At 41.2% G+C, this 25,012-nt stretch overlaps 1 protein-coding gene across 1 annotated transcript in view; it reads left to right on the top strand.

The window, feature by feature from the left end:
* The first annotated feature begins 124 nt into the window (after nucleotides 1-124).
* mturn (maturin, neural progenitor differentiation regulator homolog (Xenopus)) overlaps nucleotides 125-25,012 on the top strand; it is a 40,801-nt gene continuing 15,913 nt past the window's right edge. The window contains exon 1 of the mRNA XM_073024113.1: nucleotides 125-489. Within this exon, the coding sequence (XP_072880214.1) occupies nucleotides 328-489 (162 nt within the window). The 5' untranslated portion in view covers nucleotides 125-327. The remainder of the gene's footprint in view (nucleotides 490-25,012) is intronic.

Genomic DNA, 25,012 nt, shown 5'->3' on the forward strand with positions numbered 1-25,012 from the left:
GGATGAAGAGCCCCCAGCTGTACTCGTGCTTGCAGGTTACTCAGCGTAGCACGCAGCAGTACACCCGCCCTCGTGCTGCGGTCTTCGGGCTCGGGGAGGGAACGCGAGCGCCCGGGACTGGGGGGAGGGGGAAAGAAGGGGGAGGCAGTCGGCTGCAAGCCGTCGGAAAGGCGGAAGTGCGCCACAAGGCGAGCGACGAACCGCGAGAGAAATAAAACAAAAGCGCGGTGCGCTCCGTGGGCCGCGCTCCATTCCAGACTGATGCGGCGGGTGAGGTCGCGGCTGAGGTAACGGAGGACGCGCGCCCGCACCGGAGATCCGGCGGCCATGGAATTCCAGCAGTTCGTCGACATCGCGGACAAATGGTGCTACAACACCCCGTTCGAGCTCATCGCCACTGAAGAGGCCGAGAGCCGCCTGGATTTCTACGCGGATCCCGGCGTTTCTTTCTATGTCCTGTGCCCAGACAGCGACTTCAGGGATAATTTTGTGAGTTGTCCCGGGCTGGGCTGGGCGGGTGCGGTCTGGTTGATCGTGTTTCACCCGGGTGTTCCCGGTCAGGGTTAGCCATGCTGCAGCCACTTGCTGCGTCACGGCTGCCGGTTCCCGTGGTACCCTTGTTTACCGGGCCCTTTCATACACGTCTTCTCTTTACTCACCCGATCCCCTTCCCTGCTGCTGTCACGTTAATGGCAAAAGCTCACCAAGGCAACCCCACCATTCAGTCTTTCTCATTCCTGACCAAAATCTTTCCCTGGTTCATGGCAGGGGTCTCCGCCCCTCCCGAACCGTAGCCCCCAAATCCCAAAATGTGCTTCTCCAGGAGGCGCTCGGCGTCCTCGTTTCTGGGTAATGCTGCAAAACAAAGACCGAGCAGCGGACCTTGCCGCATGCTTCTTGTCACTTCATGATTCTGCTTACTAAATTATGGGGTGACGTTTTTACAGCTGTGTAGGGGACTAGGATTCGTGTCCACACCGTTATAAACGCAATTGTGTAATGCTGCGGCTGATGTTCGTCACTCCTCCGGTGCCTTTAGTGTTTACGGCTGTTCTTTGCCACATCCTCTTCGAAAAGTTATACACTTGCATGATGTCTTAAATATACAATCTTATAACTACAATGTTTGTATTGCCAAGTTTCGAATTCGTTACTGGCAAACAACAGCTTGCGAGCCCATTTTGCATTTTGAATAGATGGTCTTAATTGATGTCAGATTTCTGCCTGTCCACCCTCTTGACTCCCAAAAACAATGCTGAATGAGCGGACTTTATTTTCTGTGCAAAAAAAAAAGTCGCCATCCTACACAATATTATGGCATGATACAATTGTTGTTCACATAAAGTAATTTAACTCCCATGCTGGCTTGACATTATGTGACTTGACTCATTCACTGCTTTGCCTCCACAAGCATACCGATATGAAGTATGAGTTTTGATTATTTAATATATTGGTTCAGGTTTATTAGTCACTCCTCATCCTCCTCCACTCCACTAGAGAAATAGCCCTAGATCACTGTGTAATCTAGGCAGCATTTTGGTAAATATCCTATGCGCCTTCTCTAAAGTTTTCATATTCTTCCTGTAATGAAATGATCAGAACTCCAAATATGTCATTGGCTAGGCAATCCAAAATTTCATATGAGAAAGTGGTATATCCTGTACTGCTGCAGTTGTGTAGTGTAACTATACACAAGTGTCAGTACAGAGAATTATTTCCCCAGTAAGATTGTATGAAACTTCAGATCTTCATTCCCCAGTACCTGTTGAAACTTTAGAAAAAGCTGCGGTCACAGATAGCATTGAAGAAACCTTGATAAGTTACTGTAGTGCATCTTGCAAGTGTTGCACTCTGGATAATGATGAGCTGGTATTTAAGGAGAGAAAATTTAACATGCAGAATGAAGTACCAATTTACTGGAAGTTGCTTGAGTGTTGGTGTTGCAATCAGATAAGTGAAAATTAATCAGTCATGTTCTTGATTTGTGCCTTGTAAACAATAAATGGCCTTGGAAAATCAGGAAGTGAATTGTACCTCCATAGAATATCCTGCCTTTGATCCATCCATATTATTAGGTAATTAATTAGGTCAGGCAAGATGAGTATCTGTTTAATGATAAGTAGCAGATGTCCATGGTGGAGGATTTACTCTGACTGTCATTGAAAGCAGAGTTATTTAGATTGACATTGTTTTAGTAGTTGTTTGGCGTAAAAGTGAGCTTGCAATTTATTAACACAAACCTTGGTCTTGCTATATTTGGGTACGCCTTTCAATTTTTTGGAATACTTCTGAGTTTAACACAAAAAATATTTTTTTAATTTGATAGTTAGCTAGATAACCATGATTCTCACTGGATTAAAGATAGCTAAGTAGATAAATTGCCAAAAGGTTGCTAGAGAAAGTGTTCTGGGGGGAGGAAAACAGTGCATCAGTCCATTGAAAGGGCCAGAATTGTTGAGAGAGCTGGGGTTGTACGGACAGTAGCATAGTCAATCATAAAACTTTCTGTTTTAAAACGTGCTTAAATAACTAACTTTGCTTCTGAATGTACTGCTGCTGGAAAACAACGTATTTCACAACATATACCAGTTATATTAAACCTGATTCTGATTTGTAGCACTGAATTTAGGAAGTTACACCTTAAGAACAACATTTGCAAAATTTGTTTCTCTAACATTCAACATGCCAGCTCTGATTAATATTTTGCTTTGAGCTTAGTCTCTCAAAATTTTGCACTGTATACAATGGTTTTTGACCTGATTCTTGTGCAGCTTATTTAAAGGACTTAGTTTCATTTTCTTGTTTTTTGAGTATTTGGTTTTAATTATTTATGTACTTCTTTCCTTACAAGATATAAATACAAATTCTAGTTTTAACACATTTGTAAAAGGCTGTGTACTTCATGATCAAATATTTCTCTGCATAAAAAAAAGTCAGTTGAACTCTTCTGTTATTTTGATTTCCATTAATCATATACCTGGTTTTCAGTAAAACAATCTCATGATCAGATTCCAAAGATTGGATTCCTGTTAATTGGTCCATTGGTTAATCAGGGCAGCCCCTTATTTAGGACAACTCTCGAACAAAATTTCACTGATAAAATTGCTGGGATTCCATTTATTTGGGACACTGTGCTGCTTAATTTGGACAGGAGATTTGCTGAACAAGTTCTAACTAGTAGCGACTAACTAACCAACAGTAACTAACTAGCATTGAGCAGTAAGATGATTTCAAATTCTTTTGCTTCCTGCGGTTTCAAGCATTTAGGCTTAGAAGATGCTAGAAAAGGCCAGGAGTGAAAATGAAACAATTTCACTACTTCAACAAGTTTAGACTACAAAGAATTTGATGGTATCAACAATCATCTTGAATGTTACAATGAAAGTGAAGATTTGAAGGGTAGTATTGTATCAAGACAGTTGACTATCTGCACTAGGTGTCTCTGCTGTTTTTGTTCCTTGGTACAGTGGATGAATCCCTCCATTGATAACTATTGGAAACCAAAATACAGTTTTATAGTACTGTAGTACTATTGGTAGTCTAATATATTTTCTGTATTTTATTTGAATACATAATTTGTTACTGTTTTCTCTTTAATCCCTTTTTAACTATTTCCATGAAGCCTCAGCTAATTGGTGCTGCTGCTTAAGTGGACCAAAATGTACTGGTCCGTATATGTATCAATTAACCAGAGTGATTATTTGTTGCTTATTACATAACAGATTCTGTTCACTCTAGAAGGGTGACCTAAGTATTTTGAGACAATTTAATAGGTAGGTGGTATCTTTTTGTGTGAAGGAAGTGTTTTATAGTTGAGGCCCAGATGAGCCTTTGTAAAAGATCAGTGCGTAAATTGCACATTTTCTTAATATATCAAGGTCACTGCATTATATTAAAGTAGCCTGGGTGTTTAGGCACTTAAAATTGTGGGAGGGTTAAAAAATAACATGCTCTATGTTTTAAGAAAAGCCTGCTTAGATTTAAATGTCCAGACTGGTTTTAAAAAGTTCAGCTAATGTTTAACAGAAAACAACATCAAACTTTGAAATATAAAACCAGTGACCTACTTAAAAATCACTAGACATTGTTAATCTGGCTAATTCTTTAGTAACAACACACACAAAATGCTGGTGGAACACAGCAGGCCAGGCAGCATCTATGAGGAGAAGCACTGTCAACGTTTCAGGCCGAGACCCTTCGTCAGGATGTCGACAGTGCTTCTCCTTATAGATGCTGCCTGGCCTGCTGTGTTCCACCAGCATTTTGTGTGTGCTGTTTGAATTTCCAGCATCTGCAGATTTCCTCGTGTTAATCCTTCAGTAAATTGTATTTGCAATTTCCACTTTATATTCTTGTGCCCCTGTTCTATAGAGGCGGAAGATTTCACAAATTTTTTGATTTCTGGGAGATGGCCTGCGTTTGCTCTGCAGCTGGCAGAGATCACTTTAGACTTGATTACCCCAGTGATTACTCCCCATCCTCCCCTACCATTAGCCTCATGGCTTTGACTATTGGCAAACTTGCCATTCTATCATTAAGGGTAAGTTCTGTATTTATTCTAGTCCTCACTGATGCACCTTGGATCCATGTCCTTGAGCCCTTTAAGTTTAAAAAAATATTAGCCTGGATATTACAATTTTAATGACAGTGAAATCATTAGGGTTTGGCATTATTACACTACATAATGATAATTTAGTTACTCATTTAGTAATTTACATGCATGCGTGATTCAACTCAGAAACCACAAGTTTTCTTGAGGGATTTGGTGCTGCTCTACTGTTAATGGTGCTTTGCAGCCACCTCTATTATCAATGGAAATCGGTGAAATTTTGGGAATTTAAAGTATTTGCAAGCTGTCCTTGCAAAATACTCTGAAAATGTCCTTTTAATGAAATGCAATCCTGTGATTGCCAAAAAAGCTAGAAATACTTGGTGGATGGGGAAATATATGGTATGTTGTTAAAACAATAGTTTGTGTTTTGGTCACTGAACATCAGAATGAGACATCTGATGAAAGATCATTAGCATGAAATTTTAACTCATCTCCATGATAGATATTGCCCAATCAACAAAATGTTTTCAATATCTTCTGCTTTTTATTTCAGACTTTGAGCATCAATGATATTTTCATTTAGCAAGCCGTAATCATTACACAGTAAACTCTAAAGGCCTATTAATTTTGTAGGTTGTATTGTAGAAGTTTATTTATTATAAAATATTTTTAATCCTTGTTAAGATCCTAACATTATGCACTTTGCAAAATGTTTAAATTATAATTCAGAAATTTGTCTTCTTCCCTTCCTGGGGTTTGTCATCTGAAAATTCATTTTGATCAGCTGCCTTAAGGCAGCTTGATGGCTTTAAAGCTCCCAGGGATCATTATTTGAATTGACACTTGACTGTAAATGAATTCCATAAAAGTAAAGTCAACACCATAGAATTCAATGGGTCTTCTGTGATTTTTTTCTCTATAAATCAGTTGTATTTGCCATTGCTTAATCAGTAACTGAAATTCATGCCCTCACCTTTGCATTCTTTATCCCACTGTAGGATATCCTGTCATGTTAAAGCACATCTCCCACATTTATAAATCTCTCAATCTTTGCAAACTTGATTTCTTTAAATCCAGCTTGTTTTACTGCTTTCCCTTTAGTCAGTGGCAGATTCTAAAGTTGTTAGAAGTCTATTCTATAGAATTACTTGTGTAATTTTTTCCATATTTGTTTAAGCATTTTTTCCTCAATACTGTAGCAGTTTCTTTGAACAAGAATTTATTAATGATCCTAATCTTCTTTGCTCAACTTTTTCAATTTTCATATTACATCTTTAAAGCTCTTTGAAATATGCTAAATGTGTAAATTCTAAATTGAATTCTTACTTTATTACAATAAGTAATTAAGTAGAAGTGGACTGAAAACAGCTATAAAGGTAAATGGAAGGCTTTTTCCAAGAGAGTGGATAATTGGATCCAAAATTGGCTTTGCACGCAAAAGGTATTGGTGGGACTTTTGAGTTTAATAATATAGGAGCTCATTTGCATGTAGGGATTGTCAGTAAGTCAGGTGTTTGTAACCTGGGGATAATCTGTACTGCTTGCATTATTTGGTATATAATACAGTATAGGTATGATTGCTCTCAAAGGTACAAGATTTATAAAGATGCTTCCAAGATTGGAATATTGTGGCAATGAGAACAGTTGAGATGTTGGGTTTATTGAAGAGTTGTAGAAATATGTTTCCCTAATTATTGATTTTCCTTAATGAAATGAGAAAAAAAGGGGATGCTGCTGTACAGTTAATTCAGTTAACATAATTAGGGAGAGTCAGAATGGGCATTTTCGCACATCATTTTTCAAATTTTTTTTAGTTAAGAGGGTACTGATGAAATTTGGCCAAAGAATGACAAACTACGACCTAAATTGATCTTGTAGAATTGTAAATATTGAGCAACACAATCCTATTCACTATGTTGGTGCCAACTCTAAGATGATTTCATTGCCCTGTAAGTCAATTCCCATTTCTCCTTTGACTTTTGTCTCTCTAACCTGCTATATTGTTCCAACAAAGCTCAAAGTGTGCTGGAAGAATATAGCACCACATCTTCTGAATTACATGTTACTGCCTCTAGGGATCGTCATGAAATACAATATCAAGTAGTTAGTCATTCTTGACATTTCCCATCTCCAGTTTCTTTTCCCCAAAGAACCGCAAAGGTTACAGCCCAGAAGAGACCATTTAGCAAACCAAGTTCATGCTGGCTGTCCAAGGGCAATTTTTGCTAGCCTCATTCTCCACCCTTTTTTCATACCTTTTTTATTTGATTTTTTAAGATAATTACATAGAGTGAATAGTATAATAGAATAGTAGAGTATAATATCAGCCCTCCCCCCTCCCCTTAACCCTTCCCCCTTAATATCCCCATCTGAAAAAAAAATGGAAAAAAAAGAAAGAAGAAAGAAAGAAAGATTGCCTGGATATCAGATGATCTCCACATGCTCCATGGAGTTGAAAATAACTTTAATATATATAGTTATTTATTTCCCCAAATGGTTAATAGCTTTATCTTCAAAGAGCTTACATATTTAATCCTATCTTTTGTAAATAAGGATGTCAAATTTTCAGAAATATATCATATTCATTTCTTAAATTACAAGTAATTTTTTCAAGTGGAATGCAGCTAAAAATTTCATTATTCCAATGGTCCATAGTTAAGTATGAATCTGATTTCCAAGTAACTGTGATAGCCTTTTTGGCTACTGCCAATGCAATTTTTATTAAAAAATTTCTGGTATTTGTTCAATTTAAGTTTTGGTTTTATCCCTTCAATATCACCTAGTAAAAATAATGTTGGATTATGTGGAAGTTGTATTCCAATGATTTGTTCCAATAAAGCTCTTAAATTTATCCAGAAAGGCTGAATTTTAAAACAAGACCAAGTAGAATGTAAAAAAGTACCGATTTCTTGATTACATCGAAAACATTGATCAGATAAATTTGGATTTAATCTATTTATTTTTTGTGGTGTAATATATAATTGATGTAAAAAATTATATTGTACTAGTCTAAGTCGGACATTTATTGTATTTGTCATACTGTCAAGGAATAGTCTTGACCAACTTATTTCATCAATTTTAATATTCAAATCAGTTTCTCTTTTTTCCATACCTTGATTTTTTTTCCTTTTCTGATACTTACTCAGCTCCTCTTTGGATAGTACTGTTTATTCTACTTCCACTATTACCTCTAACACTGCTACACTGCTTTTATTCACGTGGCGTTTGTGTGTGTGTGTGTGTGTGTGTGTGTGTATATATAAAAAGAGAAGACTTCCTTTGGGATTAAGATTCTCTTTAACAAATCTGTGCTTGACTTTTTCTGATCAAACCACATTTATCCAATTGGTTGCTATTTCGCTCTCTAATTATTGTCTAGAATTTTCCCTACCACTGCTGTTAGATTGCTCTGTAGTTGGTGGGTTTAATCCTACACCCTTCAGAACAAGGATTTAGCGTTTGTAGTTTTCTAGTTAAAAATACCATGCATTAGGGGTTTTTTTCACTTCCAGCTGATGCTATCATTAATTGTAATTCGATTTCTCCAGGTCTGCAGCCTATCACAGCTCTTCCCTTTCTCTTTCCTTATCCCTTTCCTGATGAATTGTTAAATCAGTTAGAAATGAAGCATCGTCAACTGGAAGCATTTGGTCTCTTTCTCTCTATGCAGGTGCTTTCTGACTTGCACACTCTTTGTTTAATAATGACCAATGAGGTAAATATAATTAGCTTAACTGAGGTGTACTTTAAAATGGAGATTATTTTCTGAATCTTCACTTGTCAGAATAATTTTTAGTTAAATCTTAATGTATATCAACTTCTGTTGGGGAAAAAATGAGTGAAGTTGATAGACACAGTAATGGCTATAAGACCAAATAACATCCCATTGTAAGTGCTGAAGACTACTCTTCAGAATTAGCAATGTAGCCAAGCCATTCCATCATTTTTCAATACTAATACAGTGCTGAAATCTGCCCTGCACTGTGGAAGATTGCCCAGATATGTCCTGTTCACAAAACGTAGGACAGATCCAGTCTGGTTAATTATTGTCAAATTGGTCTTCTCAATCATCGGCAGAATAATGGAAGGTGTTGTCAATAGTGATATCAAAGTCAGTTATTCTCAACTCTGGAATTCAACTCTCTGGTCTATGAGTTCTGGAGTGGACTGATTCTAGATAAACCCAAACTGGTCATCAGTGACCAAGTTATTGATTGATATGTCACTTGATGGCGTAATTGATGACTTGATCACTTTGTAGCATTTGATTAAGTGTATCAAGGAGCATTGGTAAAATTGAAGCCCTGAGTGCCAAATGGGAAATGTATTCTAGTGGTTGAACTTGTATTTTGCGCAAGAAAAGATGTCTGGAGTTGCTGGACATCAATCAACCCAGATCCATCATCACTGACTTTTTTTTGAGCAATGCCTATATTACAATCTTTTAACTGCTGCTTCAAAGCTGATCTTTCCATTGCAAAATCAGATGTGGGGATGTTTTATGATTGTACAATGTTCAGTTAATTTGCATTTCAGCAAATTAAATAGTCGCATCAGCAAGCAGCAAGACGTACACAATATTCAGATATGTCCTGGCAAGTGATAGGTACCATTTATGTCACAAAGACATTAGGCATGGAATATTCCCAAACAAAAGGGAGGCTTAGCACTTATCCTTGACATTCAAGCATTACTTTCACTGAGTCCCACATTAACTGGAAGCTCAGCTGGCCCAGTCTTAAATATCGTGACTACAAGAACAGAGGTTGGGTATCCTGCAATGATTAACTTGCCTCCTAAAAGGGAGGTGTAATGAATAAATGTAATTTAGCATGCCATCCATACAAATCAATTCATCACATCAGTAGATTGAGGTATACAAAGGAAAAGCCTCCTAATATCCAAAAATCCTTTCCATTATAGACAAGATGCAAGAGATGAAATACTCTCTCCACTTGCCTAGATGAGTGCAATATTCATAACTGAAGTAAAGCTTAATGTTATCCAGGACAAAGCACCCCATTTGATTGGCAACATGTATTTAAATACAGGCAGTCCCCGGGTTACGTACGAGTTACGTTCCTAGTCCTTTTTTAAGTCGGATTTGTACGTAAGTCGGAACAAGTACATCCGGTATTAATTAGCGTCAGTCAAACGTTTGACTTAGAATATAGTATATATTTTACCTTTCTGTGCATATAAAACATTTAAGAAATGTATGTATTCCAATAATTAAACCACTGCATTGCTTAGTAATAATTGTAGCTTTCATCGGGGCAGGGCCTTTCACGTGCTCCATTATTCTCACTTTATCCATTATCCTTTAAAATTGTTCCATTCGTTGACCGACTGTAGCCTAACGCTTTTCCAATGACCGATGGCGTTTCACCTCTTTCCAAACGCTTTATTATTTTCACTTTATTTTCAATCGCGATTGCTTCCCGTCAATGGAACAGAAACACTGCAGGTGGCGGGTCCCGAACTGCGCCGGCTCCCGAGGTCCGCTGGGTCCTAAGGACCACCACATTGAATTTCCCGGGTCCTAAACTCAACTGCACTGAGGCTAAATGGGACAAGTGGGCACTGTGCTGAGTTTGGGTATTTGATCCTCCACAATATTCTGCATGGGAATTTAAACTGGAGGTGGCCATGTTTTTTTTAACGAGGTTGAGTTGCGAGCTCGACATCAACCCGGCACGGATGGTACGGGAGTCACTGGATCAACATCAACTCGGCACAGGAGCGGTCTTTCACTAGATCAAACTCGGGAAACTCTGTTCTCGAGCCCAGTGCTGATCTCACTGCACCACCAGCCGACCGGAATGGGGGGTGGGGGGGGTCAGGGTGAATCTTACTAAGAAAATTTTAAGCCAAATATAAAGTTAAACACTCAACACAGTGTCAACAGCAACAACTTAAAATGGCGGACGGCGCTCTCCTTCCTCGGTTCGTAAATACGAGTTGTCCATAAGTCGGACATTCGTAACTCGGGGACTACCTGTATAGTCGGTCCTCCTTATACGCGGGGGATTGGTTCCGGGACCTCCACACCACCCACCGTGGATGCCAAAAAAACACAGATGCTCGGGACTTTAGGACCCGGCGGAGCTCAGGACCCGCCGCCTGCAGTGTTTCTGTTCCGGAGAACGATCACAATTGAAAATAAAGTAGAAATTATAAAGCGATCAGAAATAGGTGAAACACCATCGGTAATTGGAAAAGCGTTAAGCTACAGTCGGTCAACGATCGGAACAACTTTAAAGGATAAAGTGGCAATTGGTGTCTGTCCTGTAACTCTTCAGAGTTTTCAGTGTAGCTCCCCTCATTCCCAAGCTACACGCCGAACCCCATTTGCTGGACTTAAAGGGAATCACCCACAGCAGAAGATGGTGAAAGGCATTGATTGTGTGGGTAGCCAGAGGCTTTTTCCCAGGGCTGAAATGGCTAACATGAGGGGGCATATTTTTAAGGTGCTTGGAAGAAGGTACAAGGGGGATGTCAGAGATAGGTTTTTTTACACAGAAAGTGATGGGTGTGTGGAATGCACTGCCAGCAACAGTGGTAGAGGCAGATACAATAGGATCTTTTAAGAAATTCTTAGATAGGTATATGGAGCTTAGAAAAATAGAGGTCTATGCGGTGGGGTAATTTTAGGCAGGTCAGCATAACATTGTGGGCCAAAAGCCCTGTAATATGCTGTAGATTTCTATGATTCTATGATATAAAAAAGTCAATAATGACCCAGACATATTTATATCCTTCACATGGAGGTAATTCTATAAAATTCATCTGTAAGTGCATGAACAGTCCATCAGAGGGTGGTGTATGAGATCCTCCATCTTCACCAAATTTTCCTGGGTTTTGTAAAATACATAACAGAAATTGTTCACATCTTGATTTATAGCTTGCAATAAACCAGGGGCATAGCACGTTTGATTCCAAGGAATAAGGGTACTGTGTCCTGCGGGGCAAAACAGCATTGGGTTGATGGTCACTTTATGCAGCTCGACTATGAGCATCTTACCCATTCTATTTGGCTGGAGGGTCCAAAGGTGCAATGGGGCCTTGAAGAGTAAAGGGTCCACATCAGCATTGAACAACAACCCTCCTATGACTTCCTGTTCAAAGGCTGCCTCTGCTCCTAATGTACTAGGAAACCTTTACCTCGTTCCATTTGCCACAGACTCCACCTAGTTGTGACCAGGACCTTTTCTTATGGCAGTCCTTGCAGACCCTTAACCATTGGTCCAAGGTCCTTTTCTGCTTTACCTCTGGGAACCGCTAGTTAGGTGGGGTTCCTTGTTCTCCTGATATTTACCACTGAAACTTGTGAGGTAGTCACACTGCCGCCGCAATACCGGAATTGCCCACATGTATTTCAGAAGTGTATAGAACAATTTCCTTACTGATACAGGGGTCGAATTTTTGATCCATAAAATGGTGATTTCCACTCAAGCCATAACAAGCCGTACAGTGCCACTTACCAAGTTACAGATCTAAACAGAATCAAGTTTAACAAGTGCAGAGCAATCAAAAGATAGAAAAATTCTTTTTTTCTCACCCATTAATATAGTCTGGTTTCTTTCATTCAATCAACATATTCATCAACACAGTCTCATAAATTAATTAGATGTTTTAATGGTCACTTTTTATCTCATTCCTTAATCTCACACACAACATTCCTTGAGTTTACCCAGTATATTAATGTTTACAGATAAGCAATACACCTGGATTTCGAAGGAATTCAGCTATCAATCCCACTTGATATTCTCACTAACAGACACACAGACTTCACGTGCTACTAGTTTAGAAAGAGTTAAATTATCACCTGACCTGACTGATAGCCAATCACTCATTGTTTTACAAATCTCATACGCTACACCTAGTCAGCTTTGGATTAATCTTCAGCCATTTCTGTAAAGGTAGTAATTTTAAACTTGAACTCCAGCATTATAGACGATTTAATCTGTTTCCTGTGTTCATGAGTATTAATGGATCTTTCAACTCACAGACAGCTCTAGAGGCCAATTCATTTGGTATACTTAAAGCGTTGGTTGATAGGCTGTTGGTTAGTAAGGGTGTCAACGTTTGCTGGGAGAAGGCAGGAATATGGGGTTGAGAGGGGTAATGTCAGCCATGATGGAATGGTGGAGCAGACTTAATGGGCTGAATGGCCTAACTCTGCTCCAATGTCTAATGGTCTTATACTCACTATGAAATATGAAACATCCTTTGGTCTCGCCAGATTTACAAACTCGCTCTCCAGTCCACGTTGTCACAGTACTGTACAAAAATCTTAGACACCCAAGCTCTATATATATGTGCCTGAGACTTTTGCACAGTACTGTATTTATTCATGATTAGTGAATGGTACTGATTATCACTTAACAAAATGTCTCCAGTTTGGCTATATTTTTGTCTTGTGAACATGTGACTACAGGCAATTTGTTGAGTGATCAGGAATTTAACATTTATCACAAGTGGCAGCCTTGGCTACAGTTTGAGGATTGGCCTGATTTGATATTATTGTTAGGTGGTCACTATTTGTTGTAGCATTGTAGCATTTTGTCCAGTAATAGTCAAGAATTTCTTTAAACATGTGATTTGGAAAGCAAACTTGATTGGCCTTCATCGATCGTGGGATTGAGTTTAGGAGTCGAGAGATAGTGTTGCAGCAAACCTTCGTCAGACCCCACTTGGAGTACTGTGCTCAGTTCTGGTTGCCTCACTATAGGAAGGATGTGGAAACTGTAGAAAGGGTGCAGAGGAGATTTACAAGGATGTTGCCTGGATTGGGGAGTGTGCTTTATGAGAATAGGTAGAGTGAACTTGGCCTTTTTTCCTTGAGCGACAGAGGATGAGAGGTGACCTGATAGAGTTGTATAAGATGATGAGAGGCATTGATCATGTGGATAGTCAGAGGCATTTTCCCAGGGCTGGAATGGCTAACACAAGAGGGCACAGTTTTAAGGTGCTTGGAGGTAGGTACAGAGGAGATGTCGGGTAGGCTTTTTACACAGAGAGTGGTGAGTGCGTGGAATGGGCTGCTGGCAACGGTGGTGTAAGCTGATACGATAGGGTCTTTTAAGAGACTCCTGTACAGATACATGGAGCTCAGAAAAATAGAGGGCTATGGGTAACCCTAGGTAATTTCTAAGGTATGGACATGTTCTTTACATCTTTGTGGGCTGAAGGGCCTGTATTGTGTTGTAGGCTTTCTGTGTTTCTATGCATCAGAGGAATTTTACACATTTTATATACATGTATATATAATGTGCTGTGTGTGGGTCTCAAGAAAGCTTTTGACTGATGGCATATGAGCATCTATGAAATTAAAAGGAATATAATTTCCTATATATCAACTCTGCTTATTAAAATCCTTGAGCTCTAGCAAAATTGTCAAGCATGACTTGGTTTGATTATATTAAATTTTTCTAAATTACTGGATATTTCTTTCTTGGTAATATATTCCAGCATCATGTCAACATCATCTTGACAAAATAGTACCCTTTTTTTTTGTTGTTGTCTTCCCTTGAAGAATGGAATTATTTTTACTGTTTTCCAAACTTCTCCCAAAGTTCTTTGAATTTTGTAAAAATTTCCCTGTCTTCTTCATCTGCTTCCTTTAAAACCCTTGGTTGCAGGATATTGGGATCTGGTGATAATCTGTTTCTTATCCCATTCATTTTTCCAATATCTTGTCCCTCATGGTATTTTTGCAAGTTTTTCCATATTGTTTGAAAGCAGTCTATCTGGTGCCTTTAGGGTACAATGAATTCTGGTTAATTGGGACATTATGTATTTAAATGAAATACAGAACAAATTATAACACTACCAATGCAACTATTATAAACTGTGTATTAGTTCCTAATAGTTATCGACAGAGGAATTCATCCGGTATCCACTGCCTTGGATGAATTGTTCAGGGTGGCGTAGCACCTCTGGTGAATGGGCCTGGGTCCATTTTGAGGCAGCTCCCTCACCTTCGGTACCCACTGGACACTTGGCTCTCACCTGGAGCTCCAAGTACCAGTTTACATTCAATACAGGTGGTCTAAACTGGGTAAGAGTAGCCAGGAGGCCTCATACCCCAGTGAAAAATTGATGTGCCTGTCCTAGTGCATGAAGTCAGCTCCAGGGACCTGGGCAGATGAGATCAACAGTAAGATGTGATTCAGCAACGCTTCAGGGAGAGCAAAGGGCACGATAAGGCAAAGAAGTCATGATTATCCACTGCAACCAAAGAAGACCCCAGTTTTTAATGACTACTTGTACTACTGGACCCGGACTAATGAAATTGAGAGTGGAACTGACCCAGTGCAATGGCTTTTCCACTTTAAAAATTCTCACCGCAGGTTTCACTGTCATCATTGGATACGACAGAGAACCAACATGCTGTCGTGTTCTTCTGATTGACTAAATGAACAAAATAAGTGCAAACACCTAGTGTGGAAAATAGCACACACAAAATGCTGGTGGAACACAGCAGGCCAGGCAGCATCGATAGGGAGAAGCGCTGTCGACGTTTTGGGCCGAGACCCTTCGTCAGGACGAAGTCAGGAATTTAGAAAAGTTTAATATAATCAAACCAAGTCATGCTTGACAATTTTGCTAGAGCTCAAGGATTTTAATAAGCAGAGTTGATATATAGGAAATTATATTCCTTTTAATTTCATAGATGCTCATATGCCATCAGTCAAAAGCTTTCCTGAGACCCACACACAGCACATTATATATACATGAATATAAAATGTGTAAAATTCCCCTGATGCATAGAAACATAGAAAGCCTACAACACAATACAGGCCCTTCCTGATGAAGGGTCTCAGCCCGAAAGGTCGACAGCGCTTCTCCCTATAGATGCTGCCCAGCCTGCTGTGTTCCACCAGCATTTTGTGTGTGCTGTTGTTTGAATTTCCAGCATCTGCAGATTTCCTCGTGTGTGCTGCTTTTATACAGTGCAATACCTACAGTACTCCAAATCTGCATTTTCATTGTAACATTCAAGGTGATTGACGATACCGTCAAATTCTTCATAGTTCCTAACTTGTTGAAGTCGTGAAATTATTTTATTTCACTCTCGGCCATTTTTGACATCTCCAAGCCTGAATGTTTTAGACAAATTGGCAAAAGCTTGGATCTGTAGCGGGGCAATTTACTTGAATAGTACAGAAAATGAGAAATAACATTGTAACAGATCTGAGGAGCTGGTGTTATTCTTTTAACAAAGAAGGATAATAGCTAATTGAGCTTTTCAAAGATCATGGATTATAATAGAGATGTTTCAGTCCTGGTGAAAGTCCATAAGACATAGGAGCACAATCAGGCCATTTAGCCCATCGAGTCTGCTCCGCCATTCTATCATGTCTGATCCCAGATTCCACTCAATTCCATACATGTGCCTTCTCGCCATCCTGACTAATCAAGAAACTATCAACTTTTGCCTTAAATATACTCTTGAACTTGGCCTCCACCACAGCTTGTGGCAGAGCATTCCACAGGTTCACTACTCTGTAGCTTAAAAAAAATTCTTCCTTACCGCTGTTCTGAAAGGTCGCCCCTCAATTGTGAGGCTGTGCCCTCTAGTTCTGGATATCCCCATCAGAGGAAACATCCTCTCCACAACCACCTTATCTAGTCCTTTAGTTCCTTCAATATTCAGTAGGTTTAATGAGATATCACCCCCCCCCCCCCGCCACATTCCTTTAAATCCAGTGAGTACAGTTCCAAAGCTGCCAAATGCTCCTCATAAGTTAACCCTTTCATTCTTGGAATCATCCTCGTGAACCTCCTTTAGACTCCTAACGACAAAACATCTTTTCTGAGATATGGGGCCCAAAACTGTTGACAATATTCCAAGTGTTGCTTGATTGGTGTCTTATAAAGCCTCAACATTATCTCCTTGCTTTTATATTCTTTTCCCCTTCAAATAAATGTCAACATTGCATTTGCCTTCTTTACCACAGACTCAACCTGTAAATTAGACTTCTAGGAGTCTTGCATGAGGCCTCTGCACCTCTGATGTTTGAATTTTCTCCTCACTTAGTTAATAGTCTGCACTGTTGTTCCTTTTACCACAATGCATTATCATACATTTCCCAACACTGTATTCCATCTGCTACTTTTTTGCCCATTCTTCCAATTTGTCTAAATCCTGTTGCAATCACATTGCTTCCTCAGCACTGCCTACCCCTCCACCTATCTTCGTATCATCTGCAAACTTTGCCACAAAGCTATCAATTCCATTATCTAAATCGTTGGGAAACAATGTGAAAAGTAGCGGTTCCAATCCTGACCCCTGAGGAACACCACTAGTCACTGGCAGCCAACCAGAAAATGCCCCTTTTATTCCCACTCACTGCCTCCTGCCTGTCAGCCATTCCTCTATCCACGTCAGTGTCTTTCCTGTAACAACGTAGGATTTTATCTTGTTAAGCAGCCTATGGCACCTTGTCAAATTCTGTTTGAAAATCCAAGTAAATGACATCCACTGCCTCTCCTTTCTCCACCCTGCTGGTTATTTCCTCAAAGAACTCTTAACAAACTTGTCAAACAAGATTTCCCTTTACAGAAACTATGTTGATTTTGACCTATTTTATCATTTGTTTCCAAGTACTCTGAAACCTCATCCTTAAAAAAAAAGACACAGGATAAGATGTTAATATCACTCATGCCAGTGGATCATGAGCATTTGCTCGAGACTGCCTTGATGTTGAGAGTGTTACAGGGTTGACACGCAGGGGTTTCCAAGTGGGCACCCTCCTTCCTTGATGTTTCATTGATTAGCCCACGACATCTCAGTAGGACTCAATGATGAATTCTGGCGCCCCAGAGTCACTCCCCGTTGTGTCTTCCCACTTTCTAAATGCTATCTTGGAGCTCAGGAGAGGTCTTTTCACTTATCCAAAGCCAGTGACTGTTTCTTTCCGCCACCTCTGATGGTTTGCCGTACGGTCTATCCATGGATCCCCAGCTCCTTCGGCAATTTGATAGTGGATGTTGCTATAAATCCCCTACACCCCACTTTCACAGGACAAACTTCGGTTTTCCAGTCCCGTCGCTGAACTTCAGCTGCTGGATCTGCATAGCGTGGCTTCTTGCGCTCATATGCTTCAGCCACTGAATCCTCCCATGGAACTGTGAGTTCCATGATGTAGACGATCTGTAATGAATTGGACCAGAGTAACAAGTCTGGCCTAAGGTTGGGGGTAGCAATTTCTGGTGGAAAGATGAGTTGTTTATTAACATCCACCAGCATTTTCCAGTCACAGGCCATGTTCATCTGTCCTGTTTCTGGCATAGGTGGGAGATTAGTTGATCCTTTCTCTCCCTTTCGGACGAATGCTGCTGGTATCAGAGCTTTAGTCATCCTATTGGTTAAGGAGTTGGTTGCTATCCTCTTGGTCTCGATTGCTGCTGCCACACTCTTCAAGACCTAGTTGTGATGCCATATGTATTTGCCTTTCATTATTCAATAGGTTTCAATCACGCCAGTTCTCATTCTTCTAAATTCCAGTGAATTCAGGCCCAGAGGCATCAAACAGTCTCCATATGACAATCCTGAAATCATTTTTGTGAACCTCTTTTGAAACCTCTCCAGTTTTAACACATCCTTTCTAAGATAAGGGGCCCAAAACTGCTCACACTGCTTCAAGTGAGGCTTCAGCAGTGCTTTATAAAGTCTCAACATTACATCCTTGTTTTTATATTCTAGTCCTCTTCAATTGCATTTGCCTTCCTCTCCATAGACTCAACCTGCAAATTAGCCTTTAAGAAATCCTGCACAAGGACTTCAAAATCCCTTTGCACCTCAGATTTTTGTATTTTCTCTCCATTTAGAAAATAGTAAATCCTTTCATTTCTTCTACCAAAATGATGACCATACACTTCCTGACATTGTATTCCAACTGCCCTTTCTTTGCCCATTCTCCACATCCGTCTAAGTCTTTCTGTAGCCTCTCTATTTCTTCAAAACTACCTGCCCTTCCATCTATCTTCACGTCATCTGCAAACTTTGGAACAAGGTCAGCAATCCCATCACCTTAATCATTGACTTATAATGTAAAAAGGATCAGTCCCAACACAGAGGCCTGTGGAACACCATTCTTCACCAGCAGCTAACCAGAAAGGGCTCCTTTTATTCCCACTCTTTCCCACCTGCCAATCAGCCGCTGCTTTATCCACGATAGTATATTTTCTGTAATACCATGGGCTTATAGCTTGTTAAGCAGCATCATGTGTGGCACCTTGTCATAGGCCTCTTGAAATCCAAGTACACACATCAACCAAATCTCCTTTGTCTATCATGCCTGTTATTTCATCCAAGAATTCCAACATATTGGTAAGGCAAGATTTTCCCTTGAGAAAACCATGCTGACTATAGTCTATTTTATCATGTGCCTTCAAGTGTCCAGAAATTACATCTTTAAGAATCAGCTCCACCATCTTCCTTGTTACGAAAACCCCGTAACCAGGTAACTTACCAGCAAAGATAGATGGATCAGCTGAGTCGTATGCTACTATTTTCAAACGTTTTATTCAATAAGGGCACAAACGTATGGTTAATACAAAACATTCAAATCGTCAAAACTCAATCTAAAACACCGGTGTAACCATAATCAATCAGAAATAGGCTCGTTCGTTGTCTAGGGTATATAATACTGAGTCCAATTGGAAATATAAAGAGTCACTCTGAAGTCTGCAGGCTTTTCTCTTTTGGTTTCACGTGTTGGAGAGAGAGAGAGATAAAACGGAAAAACTTGCCGTTTACATCCGTGTAATCAGGGGAGCGATCTTCCCCGTTGTTAGTTAAAAGCGATCTTCCGTTGGTTCCAGCCACAAACCCCGCATTCGGAATTTAACGCACGTGGCTTATTTCAAAATGGCTTCCCGTTCCCATGGGAAGCGTTATCGTGCTTCTTGGTGTCTCCTTGGTGCGTCTGAGGGTCGTCCTCTTTCAGACCCTTCTTTATACTGCCTCACGGGATCTCAGGTGTCAATCAGGTTGCAGGTGATGCAACCTCTCTCTCTCAACCAGCCCACTTTGCCCGAGGGCTTTACAATGTCCCTGCGAGTTGGCACGTCTGCAGTTCCCAGGTGTCTCCTGAGAACAATGCCACAGTCACCAGCTTTTGTCCCAGTGGAATGTCTTTCCATTTCCTGTGTCCATTCAGCCTGTCTCTCTCTCTCTCTTTTGGGTCATTGACCCCCCTTTTCTAGGGCTCTTGCAATTCTCACAAAGGAGGGGGCTGGTATCATAACACCTCCCCTCTTAAAAAGGTTTTTACCAGCGGTTAAAACCCAGAGTGGTACAGTCTTACAGAAATTTTGAATCTAACACAGAGTAATACAGTTATACATTCAAGTCAGCATCTAAACAGTTAACAAGTACAGTGCCCCTTTCCTTTAATACCTTAACATCTTAATATCTTAAAGTCTTGTAGCATCAGACTTCAATTCAATAACCACCTATTCATTTATTGTTTTCAGCAACAAAACTGAGGAGGTGTGATCTTAGCTTAGGTGCATCTACAAAAGTTTATGCGAATACTAATCGTTTCGGTCGGTTTACTTCGCCGGCAGGTCTCCAAAGGTCTGTCTTTATTATTCACAGGCTTTGGCGCAACCCGTGAAACCTGCTTTGCTGTTTAAAAAAAAAATGGCATCCCCATTAACCGTCACCTCTTTTCTGGCAAGTCCACCCGTTGGGACTTTGAGTAATTTGGCGTGGTGAACTCCCGCCCGCCTCGTTCATCAGGGCTATTTTTTCAACACCATGCCCCAAACTGTCAAGACCCTTCAGGCTATTTGTTTTTAATTCCAACTCCTCTTTCAGGTAGCATTTCGAATGCAACCTCTTCACACCCCACCCTGGCGTAACAATAGAGTGGGGGGCCCCGCTATTTTCCGACTCACTCTGTGAGCGATCTGCCAGGTTTAAAATTTCTTCCTTCGACTTGGGAACTACAGACTTTCCGTTTCCTTCAATAACAATCCTCATTCCCCCCTTAAATTCGGCATTAACCTTGGCCCCACTCTCGAATACAAACACCGTGGAACTCACACTTCCCACGGTTACCAAGGTTAACCCTTTTCCTACTGAACCAACCCTATCTGATCCACAAAGACGGCCGCCCCGTCCCCCTGAATCAAACACCTCAGACTTCCTCTGAGCTCTGTTACCAGGTTCAGCACCACGTGCGCCCCCATCTTGGACACACTCAAACGGGACATTGGCCCCTTCCAGGCTTTCAATACCCGTACCTTTTTCAAATTCTAACGTCCCCCGATCCGTCCAGTTACTCTCTAGGCAGCCCCCCGTTGGGGAAGGCGCAACCCTGCGAGCTGAAACAACCTCCTCGGCCATTTCAGCTGACTTCTCTACAGCAAGGATACCCTTCCTCTCTAAGACTGCCCTCATTTCACTCTCGGGACAATCGAGAACACCTTTAGAACTCTGAACTTCTTCAAACAATTCTGCCAAACCAGACAGATTAACCATGTCCAACTCTGGACATTTTAACAACTTTATCCGTTTCTCAACTTTAGTTCCTACCTCTAGGACCTTTCTCTTCACTAAGGGCAGGGCTATTTCCTCTCCCTTACCCCCTTTTACTTTACTGCTTTCTGTTTTACCACCCTCGGAACCCTCATGGTACAGGGTCGGTAAAAACATCTTGGCCAGATCACCGCTGGCTTCATTTAAACTGTCCTCTTTCTCAGCCGCTTTTTCCGACAGGCTGCGTGTGACCGCGCATGCGCGATAGCTTTGGGACTCTAGGGGCGGGGCCACCGCACTCGCCGGTCGGCGGGTCGGCATCATGGCTGCCCAAATCCTCCCTCCTGCTAACACACTTTGTAACAACGCGACCCACTGCTCTTGTGGCCACTTCTGGTTCACTGCCACCGTTTCAAAAAACAAGAAATAACTATCAACATCCGTCTCTTCGAACGGAGGTACTACTCTCAGCTCCCGACTAACATTAAACCGCTCTCTCCTTAGCTCCTCCCTCTCTCTTTCTCTCCCCGCTGCCGCTCTCTCGGCTGCTGCTAACTCTCTGATCCGAATTTCATGCTGTCTTTGCCTCTCAGCTAGATCCTGCTCGTTTTCCATCTCTAACCCCTTCGCCAAATTTAACAAGTCTGCTTTGGTGCTCACCTCTAGCGCCGCCACAGTCGCGCTTTCCATAAATTCACACACGTCCATCCTTGCTGGTTTTTCTGTCTGGCTACCTGCGTACCAGATCCAAATTATTTTGTTTTGACTTACAATCCCGATTGACTGACCTCCCCCTTTTTGGTGTCAAATCCCGGACGAGCCCCCACTTGTTACGAAAACCCCGTAACCAGGTAACTTACCAGCAAAGATAGATGGATCAGCTGAGTCGTATGCTACTATTTTCAAACGTTTTATTCAATAAGGGCACAAACGTATGGTTAATACAAAACATTCAAATCGTCAAAACTCAATCTAAAACACCGGTGTAACCATAATCAATCAGAAATAGGCTCGTTCGTTGTCTAGGGTATATAATACTGAGTCCAATTGGAAATATAAAGAGTCACTCTGAAGTCTGCAGGCTTTTCTCTTTTGGTTTCACGTGTTGGAGAGAGAGAGAGATAAAACGGAAAAACTTGCCGTTTACATCCGTGTAATCAGGGGAGCGATCTTCCCCGTTGTTAGTTAAAAGCGATCTTCCGTTGGTTCCAGCCACAAACCCCGCATTCGGAATTTAACGCACGTGGCTTATTTCAAAATGGCTTCCCGTTCCCATGGGAAGCGTTATCGTGCTTCTTGGTGTCTCCTTGGTGCGTCTGAGGGTCGTCCTCTTTCAGACCCTTCTTTATACTGCCTCACGGGATCTCAGGTGTCAATCAGGTTGCAGGTGATGCAACCTCTCTCTCTCAACCAGCCCACTTTGCCCGAGGGCTTTACAATGTCCCTGCGAGTTGGCACGTCTGCAGTTCCCAGGTGTCTCCTGAGAACAATGCCACAGTCACCAGCTTTTGTCCCAGTGGAATGTCTTTCCATTTCCTGTGTCCATTCAGCCTGTCTCTCTCTCTCTCTTTTGGGTCATTGACCCCCCTTTTCTAGGGCTCTTGCAATTCTCACAAAGGAGGGGGCTGGTATCATAACACCAACCACTTCTTCCAGGCCACGCCAGAATCAAGTAATTCTTGAAAGATCTTGGCCAATACATCCATTTATTTCTTCTGCAACCTCTCTCAGGACTCTGGGATGTAGTCCATCTGGTCCAGTTGACTTATCCACAGTAAGACCCTTCAGTTCAGTACATTTTTCCTTTGTAATAGCAATGGCACTGATTCCTGTTCCCTGACACTCACAGACCTGTGGCACACTGCTAGGGTCTTCCACAGTGAAGACTGATACAAAATACTCATTAAGTTCATCTACCATTTCTTAGTCCCCCGGTACTACCACACCAGCATCATTTTCCAGTGGTCCAATATCAACTCGCACCTCCCTTTTACTCTGGTATAAATGAAAAAAAAGAACTTTTCGGATCCTGCTTTATATTATAGATCATAAGACCATAAGATATAGGAGCAGAAGTAGACCATTCAGCCCATCGAGTCTGCTCTGCCATTCAATCATGGGCTGATCCATTTCTTCCAGTCATCCCCACTTCATTGCTTTCACTCCAAACCCTTTGATGTCCTGGCTAATCAAGAACCTATCTATCTCTGCCTTAAATATACCCAATGACTTGGCCTCCACAGCTGCTTGTGGCAACAAATTTCACAAACTTACCACCCTCTGATTAAAGTAATTTCTCTGCATCTCAGTTCTGAAAGGACGTCCTTCAATTCTGAAGTCATGCCCTCTTGTCCTAGAATCCCCTACCATGGGAAATAACTTTGCCATATATAATCTGTTCAGGAGTTTTAACATTCGAAATGTTTCTATGAGCTCCTCCCCTCATTCTCCTGAACTCCAGGGAATACAGCCCAAGAGCTGCCGGATGTTTCTCATATGGTAACCCTTTCATTCCTGGAATTATTCTCGTGAATCTTCCCTGAACTCTCTCCAATGTCAGTATATTCTTTCTAAAATAAGGAGCCCAAAACTGCTCTCAATACTCCAAGTATGGTCTCACAAATGCCTTAAAGAGCCTCAACATCACATCCCTGCTCTTATATTCTATAGCTCTAGAAAGGAATGCCAACATTGCATTCACCTTCTTCACCACTGACTCAACCTGGAGGTTAACCTTTAGGGTATCGTGCACAAGGACTCCCAAGTCCCTTTACATCTCTGCATTTTGAATTCTCTCCCCATCTAAATAATAGTCTGCCCATTTATTCCTTCCACCAAAGTGCATGACCATACACTTTCCAACATTGTATTCATTTGCCACTTATTTGCCCATTCCCCTAAACTATCTAAGTCTCTCTGCAGGCTCTCTGTTTCCTCAAAACTACCTGCTCCTCCACTTATCTTTGTATCATTGGCAAATTTAGCCACAAATCCATTAATACCGTAGTCCAAATCATTGACATACATCATAAAAAGCAACGGTCCCAACACCGACCCCTGTGGAATTCCACTGGTAACCAGCAGCCAGCCAGAATAGGATCCCTTTATTCCCACTCTCTGTTTTCTGCCGATCAGCCAATGCTCCACCCATGCTGGTAACTTCCCTGTAATTCTATGGGCTCTTATCTTGCTAAGCAGCCTCATGTGTGGCACCTTGTCAAAGGCCGTCTGAAAATTCAAGTACACCACGTCGTAATTTCCTCAAAGAACTGCAGTAGGTTTGTCAGGCAGGATTTGCCTTTCAGGAAACCATGCTAGCTTTGGCTTATCTTGTCATGTGCCTCCAGGTACTCCGTAATCTCATCCCTAACAATCCATTCCAACAACTTCCCAACCACTGATGTCACGCTGACAGGTCTATAGTTTCCTTTCTGCTGCCTCCCACCCTTCTTAAAAACTGGAGTAACATTTGCAATTTTCTAGTGATCTGGTACAATGCCAGAATCTATGAATTCTTGAAAGATTATCATTAATACCTCCACAATCTCTCCAGCTACTCTTTCAGAACCTGACGGGGAGATTTAGCTACCCTCAGACCATTAAGCTTCCTGAGCACCTTCTCAGTCGTAATTCTCACTACACAAACTTCACTTCCCTGACATCCTTGAATGTCCGGTATACTGCAGACGTCTTCCACTGTGAAGACTGATGCAAAATACGCATTCATTCCTCTGCCATCTCTGCATCTGTCATTACAATACTTCCAGCATCATTTTCTATTGGTCCTATATCTACCCTCGACCTTAAAGACATGCGCTTTATTCCTTTTTTTAAAAAATGGGGGGAAAACATGAAGTCCTCTCACCCACTTAGCTCACCAAAGCCAGAATGAGCCAAAGCCCTACCACTCTGTCTCAGATCACTCCGTTGATGACCGCTCCGCGAGGCAGTGTCTCCCCTTT

Source organism: Hemitrygon akajei, chromosome 20 (genome assembly GCF_048418815.1).
Source record: "Hemitrygon akajei chromosome 20, sHemAka1.3, whole genome shotgun sequence".
Lineage (NCBI taxonomy): Eukaryota > Metazoa > Chordata > Chondrichthyes > Myliobatiformes > Dasyatidae > Hemitrygon > Hemitrygon akajei.